The sequence below is a fragment of the Erpetoichthys calabaricus genome, chromosome 8 (genome assembly GCF_900747795.2).
Source record: "Erpetoichthys calabaricus chromosome 8, fErpCal1.3, whole genome shotgun sequence".
NCBI classification, from domain to species: domain Eukaryota; kingdom Metazoa; phylum Chordata; class Cladistia; order Polypteriformes; family Polypteridae; genus Erpetoichthys; species Erpetoichthys calabaricus.
This window is the reverse complement of record NC_041401.2, coordinates 123,153,247-123,167,842: the sequence shown is the minus strand read 5'-3', so window position 1 is coordinate 123,167,842 and position 14,596 is coordinate 123,153,247. Positions and strand designations below refer to the sequence as shown.

General features: G+C 38.3%; 1 protein-coding gene across 13 annotated transcripts in view; it reads right to left on the bottom strand.

The window, feature by feature from the left end:
- Window positions 1-14,596, bottom strand: part of kcnab2a (potassium voltage-gated channel subfamily A regulatory beta subunit 2a) — a 405,095-nt gene that overhangs the window by 4,857 nt on the left and 385,642 nt on the right. For all 13 annotated transcript variants that reach the window (XM_051930893.1, XM_051930890.1, XM_051930888.1 and 10 more), the window contains 3 exons: window positions 13,660-13,754; window positions 13,271-13,391; window positions 12,673-12,761 (listed from right to left, as the gene is read on the bottom strand). In XM_051930893.1, the coding sequence (XP_051786853.1) occupies window positions 12,673-12,761; window positions 13,271-13,391; window positions 13,660-13,754 (305 nt within the window). The remainder of the gene's footprint in view (window positions 1-12,672; window positions 12,762-13,270; window positions 13,392-13,659; window positions 13,755-14,596) is intronic.

Below are 14,596 nucleotides of genomic sequence, written 5' to 3'. Positions count from 1 at the left end.
GCTATTTACTAAAGTTTTATTTAGAGGAAGGGTTGGGGTCTGTTGTGGGGTACAAAATCTATACATTTTGGTTCATATTTCCAATATATTTTGTTCAAGACAAAACAACAGATGAACAAAATTCAGGCACATCAAAGCATATCCTCTTCCTAGTTGTACCTCACTTTTAAAACAGCTGTTCCAACAAAGAAAGGAAGACATGCTGGTGTCTAAGGCTATTGATTAGTTTATAACCTGGGCATCTGGGACAAAAGTAGCTAAATTATTTTACAGCCTGGAAAAGGAAGAAATGCTGTTACCTCAGGCAACATCAAAAAAGTTTTATTGTTTGGGAAAACGGACAGCGAATTTATTCATCATATTGATAGCCAGCCAATCAGAATATCTGACAATCACATCTTGCAAAAACCCCCCGCGCCTGCAAAGCAATATAGGAAGGAGGGAGTAAGAAGAAGGGATGAAGACGTCAGGAGACATCAAAAGAGGGTGCTGGCAACGTGGGGCTGTTTCCATCTGATTGTCAGAAATGCATCTGATGAACAGCTACGAGTGCTAGATCACAAGCCGCCTGAGACATTCATCCTTGTCATCTTTACTTTTTTGTAAGCTTTATTTCTAAAGACTATATATATATCCAGACTTTACTATCAGTCCTATCTTCGATTATTCTTTATTCTACTGGTATTATTATTACTCCTGTAATAAATACCATGCTGCTTTTAACTTTCCATGCTTTGTCTTAACGTCTATAGAGTGATTGAAGTAATAAGGTAAATTTCGTTCAGCACCTGGTGCAGCCGGAGGTTTGCCATTACCTCTGTGCTGCGAGGTTTATTAAGGCCGAGGGTGAGAGCTCCACCCAAAAGTAGGGATTCTTGGCTGATAAATGGCCTATAGTCAAGCGTGCTGAGCCTTTGTAGGTTTAAATGTTTTCTTGGAGACCAAAAGTAATATTTAGGTCTGAGATATCTTTACAACATTGTATGTTGTTCGTGGCGATAATAAGTAAGTCTCTTGAAGTGCTGAGAGAGTGACAGGCTGTGTTATTCCTAAGGCACTTGTGTGGTTTAAAGTGCTAGAGATTAACCAGCTGTGTGTTTGTCATTCATGGGGCACTGTTGAGGTTCTGTGCGTATGGGTGTGTTAATCTTAAGGTGCAACAGCAGATCCACCCAGTAACAAATCTGATGAGTACACTTACCCCTACGTAAAGGGTAACTAGAGGGGAATATCAAGACAATACAGCGTCAGAGTCGGGTCGTACTGTTTATGCTTTGTCCAGTCTGAGTCATTTGGTTTTTTTTTAACAACTTTAATCCTGCACACAAATCCTACAATATTAAATGGCGTATATCAAAGCAGCACATGCCTTCTAAAATCAGCAACTACCACTGCACTTCATGCCCAAGAAAAATTCAATCTTCAATTTTCTACAAGGTAAATTTGACCTAAACTCTGAAAAGCATGACCTCACCCACACACACACCCACACACGCACCCAGGAGAAACACAAAACTCTTAAGTTCTATATCGGTGTCACAAATGGAAGTTACAGTAAAATAGTTACAGTAAAATACACATTTCTTAAAGTATCCATTTACAAACTATTTAAAAAATAAAAATAAAACAACCAATTGCTGTTTTTAATTGACTGGGTGAAGACCGCCAGGTCAGACTAGCTGAAGAGAGTTATCTACTAATTGCCTAAGCCGTGTGGCCACCTTGTCAGATACTCACAGCCTCTGTCCGAGTTGCCACTCTGTTGCCTGGAGGATGCGTGTGCTCACCATAATCCCCCAGATCAGTGGCTCCTAAACTTCTCAGGGTACGACCTTAAGACTGCCTCTTTCATGCTAGTAGTAATAATTGGCAAGCAGCATACAGGCTTAACACAATAACTAAATGCACTACTTATTTTTAAGTTATCCTGTTGTGTTTTTTGTTTGTTCTGCTCTCCATTAATATGATGGGTGGGCTTGTGTCTTGGAGCAGTTTCAGGTTTGGTGAAACGCAGGGCAATTTTAGTCCTAAGCAGTTCTCAACTGTGTGTTTGTACGTTGATTTTAGTGCAGGGAATGCAGGAAAAAAATGCTCTCATGGAGTTATGTGGTTAAGAATTACAACAAGGATGTCACAGTCACTCCTGAAAGCTCTAGATATCCGGTATGTAAACTTACCCAGAAGTCTGCCAGTGGTTTGTGTTGATGTTCACTTTTCAAGCCTCCAGCTATCACAATGTCTTTTAAGTTCTCTTGCTGACTTAAGTGGGAGATGATGAGTACAACTGAAAGGATTGCAAATCCAAAACTTTGCACCTTCAGTACCAGGAAAGTACATGCCATAACTGCACAGTTAGATTTGTGAGATGCTCATTGACGTCTTCTTTGACACTGTCTGCCAGGTCACACTTATCGGCAGACAAAAATTCATTCAGGGAAGAAAAACCCCTTTGTGTTTTCCTCATCTAGGCATCCAGACTAAAATGCACGCTTTTTGATCACTGCCTTGATTTTATCATGCACATCAAATTGCCTAACTGCAAGAGACGATCAGTCTGACAGGAACAATGGATGATCATAAAAGGAAACTTTATGTTGTGGATGTCGTGTTTCTAAGGGTCTCCAGAGTAGTGATGCTTTCATGCCATTACTGGATAGCACCTCACCACACGCCATGCACCACATACTGCAGTTGAGGGTAATTGCCAGTACTGATATAAGTGAAGCCCAACTCGATGTATTCATCATCATATTAACACCTCTTAGCCCCAGGACACCGGTTTGACGACCTTAGTTGCTGTGAAATGACAACACAAGCCAAGGGAATCCTCTCCTCAGTCCCAGATGAAACACAGTTGCTGCATGGGGCTTGCTAGAATATTTTGCTTTAGCTGACTTTAACTACTGAACTTGTATTTTCTAGCTAGTTTCAGAGATGATTTAATAGGACTGGTCTGTCAAATGTTTCTTACAGGTGCAAACAGTAAGTGGTCAATCACACTCTTTTTCCTCCTTGGAATATTTAAAATAAGACTACAGTTTTGAGTAATTGTAGTTTGCGTTAACATTCTACACACACTAGAGGGGGTATGTGTGGTGCAGCTCAATGCATGAGAGGTTATATTGTAGCACTATTTAATATGACAACAACAATGGTGGAACCTTAACTCTTTCAAGGCTGATGTCGACTTTTGTCAAAAGTAGGAGTTGACAATGGTAATCAACTGTAAACTGTGACAAAACCAACTGTTATGTTTTAGCTGGACTCTCGTTGCTAGAAGGAAAGTTAGTTTAATTGGTTTGACCGAGATTTCCTGCGCTTGTGTGAGTAGCAAGGTGCAAACAACAGCAAAAATGGCATTGACATCTAGCGAGAGATTAAAGTGAATGCATAAAGCAAAACTACTGCGTGGAGGATGATTGGCCTATTATCTCTGAACTGGACTATGACTTGTCAGACAATGATTTTGATACAAGTGATCGAAAACGAATGTGAGATTCCAGCTTCAGTTGACTGGTCCCCATGGTGCTGAACGGGTTCATGTAGCTGATACGCCTATGGCAATGTTCACCAGGGAGGAGTGCCACTTAACAATGATAAGAGGTAGAAACCGTGATCGCTGCTGTGCTGCCTCAGCCACATGAAGACAGCTTGGCAGCAAGTCTGCCGCACATTCTTGTCAAATTGGCTGCCGCAGCATGCAGCAACAGACGTTTTTTGTGTGAAACCATTGCTTTTCAGAAACTGTTTCTTGGAAAATATATTCAGCCCTCAAAGAGTTAAAGGAATACAGAAATCATAAACCAGGAAGGTCAGGGGTTTATTACAGCCGGAAAAGTTGCAGGCCTTACTTCCAGTCACTTTCTTAAATATCAATAAATTACTGCTGCTAATGATACAGACTTCTTTTGCATTTTCAATTCAATTAAAATTGAATCACTTCTTAAGATTCAGGACTTTTGATACCTTTTTTTCTTAATGAGTAAACAATAATGTAACGCAAAGCAAGCCAACAGATGACCAGCTAACACAGAGCGTTTAAACGACTGTCCATTGTTCCTTCACCCTGTTATGTAATTCTAAGGTTTGTTGGCACTCAGATTCTGTCACACCAGCCATTTCCAAACTGTTGGTTTTCTTTTGAGAGCATCTTCAACATGCCTATTAGCCCAGAGCAAACCTATATTTTGCAGACCCTCACTTCTATCTTTTCAAATAGTTTACTTAAACAGATACTGTATAACAGACACACAGTTTCAAATGAGATCAAGCTGGTTTGCCATCAGTTGGCTCACTTTTCATCTCATTGTTTGGCTGATGTATAAAACCCATGAGTGGAGACAGGCATGAGTGAGTCTGGCTTACAGACTAGTGGGAACAATCAAACAATTCACTCATTGCGAAATTTCTAAACCAATCCACTGCCTCATGAAGGCGGAGAGAGTAGGGGAAGCAATTTAAACAGCAAAGAATAATGGTGGGATTATTAACCTGGTCTGACAGACAGCAAGTCAGTGTGATGATGGACAGACTTCTATGGCTGAAAGGTCTCCTAAATAGGCCTTTCTTAAACATATAAATGTGTGGAGAAGACTTTACATGGGTTAAAAATAAACATAAGCTCTTGCAAAGAAAAACCTTTCTGTAAAACCAGATTATACTTTGGCATTCAATTACTAGCTGGGCTAGTGGTAAATGTGAATGATGCATTGTCACTAATTATACATGGTGTCTTGTCACTCTCATTTATGATGATACTGCCACTGTCAATGTGAGGCTGAAAGAAATGGAAGCTACGTCCAAGAAAACATGAATTTTAAAATATGCATTCAAACTAAACGGCATGCCATCACACCGATATAAACAGAGGTGACAAGAACTGCCCTTATGTGAGTTGTTAAAGAATAGCCAACTTTCAGTCCTCCGTACACTTGAAACTGTAAATGTGCCTAAGGATACTGACAGCACTCCAGAAAACACAGAAGAGCTGCACAGCATCCCACTGCATGTCTAAACGAACAACTAAAGTAAGTTAAGTGCTGAATTGGTACTACCAACATGCCATACCTAAATCTGGTCGCAGTGTATAAACATGTAATTACATATACAGTATATATACAATATATATATATATATATATATATATATTTGCAGCTGGAGATCCACAAAGGGAGAAAAAATTAATCACGTATCATAAAGTAGTTTTTATTCCTGAGCTTTCAACCCCTGCCAGGGGTCTTTAACAGAGGATAATGCTTAGACTTACAAGAATCAAAGGCAATAAATAGCAAAACATTACGTGGAGGTGGGGTGGGGGTGGCTAAGTCAGTGTGATGGGGGGGGGGGGGTATTGGGTGTACAGTTTATTTATTATGAACATGTTCTTCTTAAGTTTGCATATGCTGGATTTATGTCCAAGTGTCTGTTGATGGCATTCTCATTTGATAACCAAGATTCAGCCAGCTCTCTGGCACTTTTAGTACTGGCCTTAAATTTTACTTGTACATTGTCCCTGTTAAATGTATGTCCTGTTGATTTAGTATGCGTGTAGATCAATGAAGGCGAGTCCTTTCTTCTGACGGCGTTGCGATGTTCCTGTATACGTGTTGCGATTCTTTTTGAAGTTTGTCCTATGTATACCGCTGAGCAAGAACTGCATGGAATGCTATAAACTATGTTTCGTGTTTCTGCTATCGATTTCTTGTTTTTAGCATTAAACAGGACCGTGCGCAGATTGTTCGTGGGTTTGTGTGCTTTTCTGACACCTGACTTGGCCAGGATGCGCGCTGTACCTTCAGACACCTTGTGGTGATAAGGGAGTGAGTGCCAGGCGGGGTGGGGGTTCTGATTCAATTCGATTGTTTGCTGAGTTTTTTGGCATCTTCTGTGTAAGCTCTGATTAATTAATGTTTTTGAGTATCCGTTTGAAGTGAAAAAATGGAAGAGATAGCGTCTCTCATTCATTTTTGTTTCCTTCGTATTACAATGGGTGTGGACTCTTCTGAATAGAGTTATAATATATACACTAGGGACGCAAGCCGTCCTGACCAGAATATTAGTAAAATCTGTAAATGTACAAAAGAAAAATTATTATGTATTGGAGTCAAAATCACGAAATTCTATAAATATGTAAAAGAAAAATTAATTATTATTTAACAGAGTAAAAATCATGAAATGAGAATAAAATATTTACTCTCTTAGTGATCGGAGTATTCCTGTTAAACTGAGGTCCACTATGCTCGATGAGTATTTACAAGAGATTAAATAAACGATCCATTCATTTTAACTGACAAAAACCATGACTTTCTTGATATTTTAGTTTATAATTTAAAAATGGAATAAGAATCTGAAAATCTAACAACATCACGTTAAAGTTTGAAAAATTCTGAAAACAATGATGCCAAACATATATATGGAGTATAGAGTATACTCTCTCTCTCTTATATATATATATATAGAATAGATATATATAGAGTAGATATATATATATATATATATATACACACACAGTATATACACACACAGTGCATCCGTAAAGTATTCATAGCGCATTTTGTTATGTTACAGCCTTATTCCAAAATGGATTAAATTTATTTTTTTACTTTTAATAAATTTGCAAAAACCTCAAGTAAACTTTTTTCACGTTGTCATTATGGGGTGTTGTGTGTAGAATTCTGAGAAAAAAAATGAATTTAATCCATTTTGGAATAAAGCTGTAATATAACAAAATGTGGAAAAAGTGATGTGCTGTGAATACTTTCCGGATGCACTGTATAAACAAACACAAGGCCTGTCTAAACATCATTTGCAGCTATTTTGCCATGCGGTGATGCAACAGTCATAATAATAGCAAGACATATAAATTAATCATTAAGCTGAGCTCTTGAGTTGATAACAGGAATTCAGCCTTTTTCATTTCTCTCAGTGTCAAGTCCTCAGTTCAATTTTTTTCTCTCTCCTTGTTTTTCCACAGTTATTTTACATACTCGTCTAATACATGAGTAGAAATGGAACACTACAAACCTGAATGTTTAAAGTGCATGGACTGGAGGAAATTGGGGCTGTGTTTTAAGGAAGAAATCCTGGGGGTAGAGCTTTTTCAGCAGTGGATTTTGCTGCTATTCATTACAAACATTTTGGAGAGTTGTCCTCAGACACGAGTTTTCCTTACAATCCTTACAACAATCATGTCTGGCCCTGTGAAACCAGGCTGCTGTTAACAATGAATGTTTCTGTATCTCAAAACGTTAGTTGATTAAATTATGGGAAAAGTGGTCTGTTACATTAGCAACAGTAGCACTGATTGGATAATTACGAAAATCACTGTAATGAAAACCTGCAGTCTTTGTGTCCATTCAGGATCTGAGTTTGATACCTGAGAGGCATAAATTCAGCAACATCTTCAGCTCTTTTTGCTGTTTTTTGGGGTTCAACTCATTTTATTCCACTAACGGACAATGTTGGTTGTGCTTCTTCTAAGCTGACTATATAGATCAGTGTGAAGTGCTCACTGTTCCTCTTTCTTCTTGATCTCTTCATTTTGTGAGAAATTTACCCGAGTATGCAAACAGAGCTAGCTAGCATTAACAGATGTTTGCACAGACATGGTTCCTCTGAATAAAAACTGCTACCTCTGTAAAAAAGCAACAAATCAAAGCCATTGCTTTATGTCTGCCTACAAGTATTGTTTTTTTCTTTCATTTTTTCTTTTTTCTTTGGAAGAGTCTGAAGTTTTAATTGCACTCATTTCAGATTGTGTATGTATGGGCCCAAGAGCAGGACAGACCAAATGCACTTCTCTGAACAGGAAGATAAATAATTCTTTTAAGATTTACAGGTTCAAGGAAGTGTTGTCAATAAATACACCATCATTTCCCAAAAAAGAATCGGCCTGTACTAAAATCACTAATAACCTAAAAGAGAGCAAACCTGGAGAATAGCACCTTATATGCTTATAAGGTGATTATTGTTATGTGTACAGAGCACAGTGACATTCTTACTTGTTTGCACTAATCAACACGCAATATGTCACCACTCTGCTTCAGCCGGGGATTTTTATTTAACAGGTGACAAGTATGACAGCCAAGAATGTTGAGGCTCCCTCAATTGTCTTCTACTTGTATTCTGATGATTGAGAAGTACAGCAAATGTAAGGGTGGGCTCACAACATGAAATTTGCATTAAATCTGTAATTTGCTCCATTATGTAATATAAAGTTCCTTATTCTTTGTGTCTGCTTTGACAAACATGTCTTCATGTAAGGAAGATAGATGTGTCAAGGTATGAAATACTTTTAATTTTAAAGTTATCATTAAAGGTGAAAGTTGAATAAAAAAAAATCATTTAACATGAAAACAAAAGGGATCTGCCGTGGGCATTGTCCCAGTGCATGTACCCAATACAAATATAGAGTATTTTTCTAAACAAGTGGTATATCATATTTACCGTGAAGTGTTAAGTTAGATCACTCCATCTTTCCTCAGTTGCTATGGAGACCGGGCAGCACATAACTGAGCAGTAGCAAAGACGTGAGCCTGCTGCGCAGCGGGCCTAACTGGCTACATGTCGAGCACATGCACACAAACGACCAGGGGGGGATATGAATTAACAAAAACTTTAGTGGAAACCTACTGTATTTCTGAATATCCTCAGAAATGACTGCAAAAGATGATGGGCGCTGAAACATTATAAATAAATAAATAAATAAACAAACAAACAAACAAACTGTCAATCAAAGAGTGCAAGGCCAACATGAACTGCTGCTGGGAGAGACTGATAAATAACAGTAACACAGAGAACTGCGAGCTTGAAAAGACTGCACCGTTTGAGGTCTAGCAGAAGATCTTCTTTAACACTTCTGTGTTGCTCAGCTATTCAGACTGAGCAAATATACAGAAAACATTTAATCCTCCTGTGTAGCTAATTCTTAACATTCTGCCCAACACCACTGTCATCTATAACCTCAGTAGAGAGACTGAATAAGGTTAAACACGTAAAACTAGTTGGTGAAGTAGGAGAAAACTTTGAGGCAAAAGCTGGAAAACGTGAAGTCAAGTGCTCAGCTCAGCCACTGATAAAAGACAACTTGATGGGAGAAAGTGCGTATATTTATGTCAACTGACCAATCTGTAGGCAACTTTTTGGAGAAAGGGGGAAATAGCAACAGCCTTGATCAAGTAGGGAAATGCAGCCCAACCAGCTAAATTATGACTCACGTTTATAATAATTCATATCACTCAGCCTTTATTATAATGTGCACAGACATGACAAACAAAAATACATTTTAAAAATGATGTATCGGATGTATAGGTTATATTCTAGCTCCCCTTTAATTGGGCCAATGCTGCGTATTTGCAGAAAGAACTTTTTTGTTTTTTTGTCAGTTTATTTGGACAAAGGATTAGAAAGCAATGCATTCACTTATCAACAATTAAAAACATGGATGTACTTTTCCTCCCTGCGGTGAGTAAGTGATACATATCACGTCCTACACCCTATTCATAGCATAGTGTCTGACACAATATAGCTTGTTTGGTGCTACTTGAAGACTGTGCAAATGGTCAAATACGTAGGGAACAAGCATTTACAGACAGGAAGAAGTTTTTCACCCACGATGTTGACTGACTTATGGGATGATTTAGGGTTAAAAAGCCTTCTCTTAGAAGTATATGCTAAATTGACATTAGAAAGACAAACCGCCCGAAATCAGGCTCTACCTTTTAATATGCAGATATTAACAACAGCTGGCTTTCTGGCAACAGACACCCACCAGAGGAAACTGGCTGACAGGTCAGGAATCTCAGCCAACCTTCAGCTCCATCATGCCCCCCGTGCTGGGAGCCGTAACCAACTGATGAGACTACATTCAATTCCTGTGTTGTGTGGGAGTACAAGCAATATAAATGGCAATTTGCAGCAATGTCTGGTTTTCCTAATGCCATCGGGGCATTTGACTGCACTCATATTGCATAAAGAGAATGAAGCTGCTTTTGTTAACCATAAACAGTTACATTTCATTAAAACACGCTTAATTTGCAATATCAAGATGAAACTGCCAAAAGCCCTGGTGCCCTGGGTCAAACATTTATTTTGAGGCAACTTAGCGCTGGCAGACGACTTGCTGATGGGGCTGTACGTGATGACTTGGTAAGGTAACTGGCTGAGCCCTCAGTTTCAACTATGTCCTATACTATTCATTGTACCTGCAATAATGCTACTACATGTACCAGGTAAAAGTGGCAACCCGGTCAGATACTGCCTCCTCGATACCTAGAAGGCAAAGGTGAGTTGTTACAGTGCTGCTCAAGCTCTTGGTATGCTCAGCAGTGTTAGGATGCATCAGGAGGAAGTCTGCCATGTTTTCCAGTGCAGGTCTGCAGTATCGTGCTTGCATATGTACAAAGTTGATTAGCATAGTCTATGTACGGCTGTTTCAGGGTGGCAAACAGGTGAGGTTCGAGGCACATTCATGTATACATATTTATGTATAATGATGATTGTGTTTTATAAAGGATAAGTTGTGTATAAATGTGCAATGGCTGGTTTAATAAATCAGATTTTTTCTTGTTGTATGCATTTTCCTGTTTTTTGGTATACATATACTGAAAGAGCCAATCTTAAAAAGTTAATGCAATAAGTTAAGTTAAATTCACACTAGCGTTTGCTGTGTCATTGCGATAGACAATGGTATCGCCTTTTACCCCCTGTAATGGAAGATTGTGGGTTCGCGTCCCGGTTCTTCCCTGTGTGGATAGCGCTTTGAGTACTGAGAAAAGCGCTATATAAATGTAATGAATTATTATTATTAATAAGAGATAGAACTTTCTTGCTATAACTGAAGATAAAGTGTGATAATTGAGTCAGTTGTTGTTTAGAACTGGTCCCAGTGCACAGGGACTTAAAAGACCCATTTTCAACATAGAAATGGGATAGGCATAAAGTTTTCTGACCGTTCTTAAATGGTTCAGAAACGTATAGAAGTGATTTGTAATGATTAGAAATGTAACAAGATTTATAAGCTTTGAACAGAACTTTTCTCATTTTTACTATTTTAATTTTTTTCTTTTTTTTGTGAACTGTTTTACTTTGAATTTTAACTAGAACTTTTAAAAACAAAGATATTTTGTCTGTGGAATCATTTTGATGCGTCAGGCTTTTGCTGAATCCTATTTTTTATGCTAGAGCTGTTGAACTTTGGTAATTTTGGGAAAAGGCAGCTACATATACTTTCACGCACGTGAGTCCACACAAAGTTCTATAAAGCAGACCTCAGGTAACTGACCAGTTATTTTGTTTTAAGAGAAGGTGCTTGTTCAGTAGCTGTTAGAATCACAACCCTAAGTTTAACTGTTAAATTTGTCATCATACACTCGTGTGTCTTTACAACTGAGGAAACCCCTGTGCTTACAAATAGCCCCAGCCTCACTGAGGAGATCGCCATGAGGGCTGATATCCGAGGGTTTAGAGCAGTTGTGAATACAGGGTAGGGCAGAACCAGCAACAGCGTCGCAAAAAACCCACAATCTGCCAAGTACTGCCATAAATGAATTCAAACTATTTTATTTTTTGAATATTTTTAAAAACAAATCATTTAAGCCATATTGCTTTAATCTATAGATAAATCTGTCATCAAAAGTCAACATGAAGGGTAGTGGGCAGGCTTTGATGAAAGTTGATATGAAGGGTAGAGGCTGGGTATTGACAAAAGTTGACATCAAGTGGGATAAAACTAAATGTCAACAAAAGTCACAGGTATAGTTTGATTTTTATCGGCCAAATGGCAACAAAGGCCTCAACTTTAATGGAGCCCCATGCGTTGTAAGCATTCATTTTCCTTATAGAGTGACATCAAACACCAACCCTCACTCTTGTCAAAAAAAAAACAAAAAAACTCTGCAATGTTTTACTGTATTGTTGATGAATTAGATTCTGCATTGCTAGGTGATAATTTTGAGCTGTCTAAAGAAAGTAACAATGACAGTTTTGCTGAAATGTCCCAAAATATAAGTGCGATATCACCATATAAATTCTTTCAACTGTCTTTTGGGAAGACTACCTACTGTAGAGACTGAACACTGGAAGCAGCTTGGATGCTCTTGTGGTTGCCAGATTTAAAAAACAACTGCACACTGGTGTATACTACTGACTATAAGCAAGCATTTCAAATTGTTGAGCTAATGAGTATGGGGACACATATATAGAATATTTTTTTTAAATTCTTTCTCTTTGAGTTATGAACACATTCACACTCCATCATTTTCTATCCACCTATGAGAATAAGAAGCACAAACTGCACCATGTAGTCTGCAGCAATAGGCAAAAAGAACAGTATTGGCAGTGTAAGAGATATTGTAACTTGCAAATGTAGGCAACTGGTTGCTTTGGACTTTATATAGTTGAATATATAATGAAAAAACTATCACATGCAGTGTTCATTTATTTACATAATTATATAATAAAGAACAATTCTTAAAAAAACAGCCTATAACAATGGTGGAAAACAAATTCAGCCTGTTGAAGTTGAAGTACAAGCTTTTGCAATATCACATTCTTCTCAGATGTGAATAGAATATTGCGCTTGATTCATGACTGCAGGAATAAATTAACGAAAGAAAGAAATCGGCAATGAGCAGACATCCCTACACTCTGTCTGTCTATGGTCCTGAGACTGACCTGGATTGCACCAATATTCTCCATTAGCTGGTCTGTGTTAGATGCCCCCAAAAGAACTGAACTGACACCTTCGTTCCTCAGACACCAGGCTATTAGAAACAGGAAAGAAGATAACAAAATAAACAGTGGAAGTTGGATACAAAGAATATGACAAGCTCTACTCCTCTAAAAGAATCTTACCAAGTAATTATTTTTTAAAACTATTTAAATATTTGCATCATTCTTTCTTCTGTTCTTTTAAATTCCTCATTTACTTTTGAAAATAACGAGTATGTATGAATTTTAGCTTCATCTACATTTGCTTCATTCATCTGACTTGGGAACTTCATTTCTAATTTGATCATCTTTTTCTAAGGAGACTACTGATAAATTTTGCCATGCTTTTTGGTAAAATCAGGCAGTAGTTAGGCAAGATTGAAAGATCACTAAAAACTATGCCTAAATCTTGCCTGATTTGACAAAAAACAAACAATTTTAACAACACAAGTTGTTTGTTTCTGGAGGACTTTAAGTTCCTAGACATACAGTACAGACATAATGATGGAGAGACAGACAGACAGACAGACAGACACAGAGAGAGTAGCAGTTTTACGCGCACCAATGGCTAGCTGCGGCAGTGTGCAGCCCAGCCTCTCTGCGATGGCCTGCAACTCTTTCAGCTTCGCCTGCTGACGCCGGCCCTCTTCACTCAGGATCTTGTCTTTTAACCATTGGTATCCCTGCCAAAACACACAGTATAGAGGCTCAAGAGGGATGCATTACAGAGCACAGAGTTCCATAGGAGCCATTTACTGGTGACAAATCAACAGCCAAAGAAATGTATTACCAAATTAAAATTAATGTAATTTTTGTTTTTAAAAGATGCTCATCCCCCACCCTCCTCTCAAGCCCCATCCTAACTGTGAGAGTTTATTTTAGTACCATAGTAAGTAGATCTTCTAGTGCTCTGAAGTATAGATCAATAAAAAGGTCATGACCAGAGGATACCTTTAGAGAGGCCCTTGAGTAGGGTGGTACCCCACTGTCGTATTTTCCAGAAATTATACCACAAGCCAGTGGGGACCACGTCATGGCTCCCACCCCTGAAAGGAAACAGACAGTTTAGCATCAAAAAATAGAATTGGGACACACACAGAATGTACATGCCTCCCAGAACTACAGGTAACACCAAATATCTGAGTATGTAGACTAAAATGGCTTACTTGTAACAAGTTACAGTGGTAATGCGTTGTCTTCCCTTTCTGTGGGTGACTGGACAACTTCACCCACATCCATTTTTACTAAATCAGTTCCTTGTGTAAAGTGTTAGGAGCAAAAGACGCTATTTCATAAACTGTGAGGGAGACATGACCCCTATCTCCCAGGATACCACATGCATATAACAGAGGTGAACACGGGCTGACAACCAGATTATATTTGCCAGCAGCCAACTGCAGTTTCTCTGCCATCCCCGATGTGGTGGACAAGAAATGCTAGTGTTGTCCTATGTACGTCAGTGTCACAGTATTAAAAAATGACTGGTTTGAATGCTTCACGTATATAAATGTTTTCCTTTCTCAATGTTTGCTATACACACATTAAATTATTACAAGAAAACATAAAAATGTGTATATATGTTGATGATATATAGTGAAATGTCCTATGCAGTTTTTCTGCAGCATTGTGAGGAGATCTAAGGCACTCTCATGCTATTAAAGAATCAATTGAATATGTAAGTGAACGCGTTTTAAACTATGAAGCACAGAGGAGTCAATCTCAGTCTAAGTGGTGATGGACCAGCCATTAAGTCATCTGACCTAAAGAAAATTGCAATTGAATCAGCATTTTTACTTCAGTTTTGCTTTATGTGTATTTCAGCAGTTTGCTAACATGGCTCCTCTGCTACTTACAAGACCTCAGAAGGATTTAGCAGTAAATCAGTAGT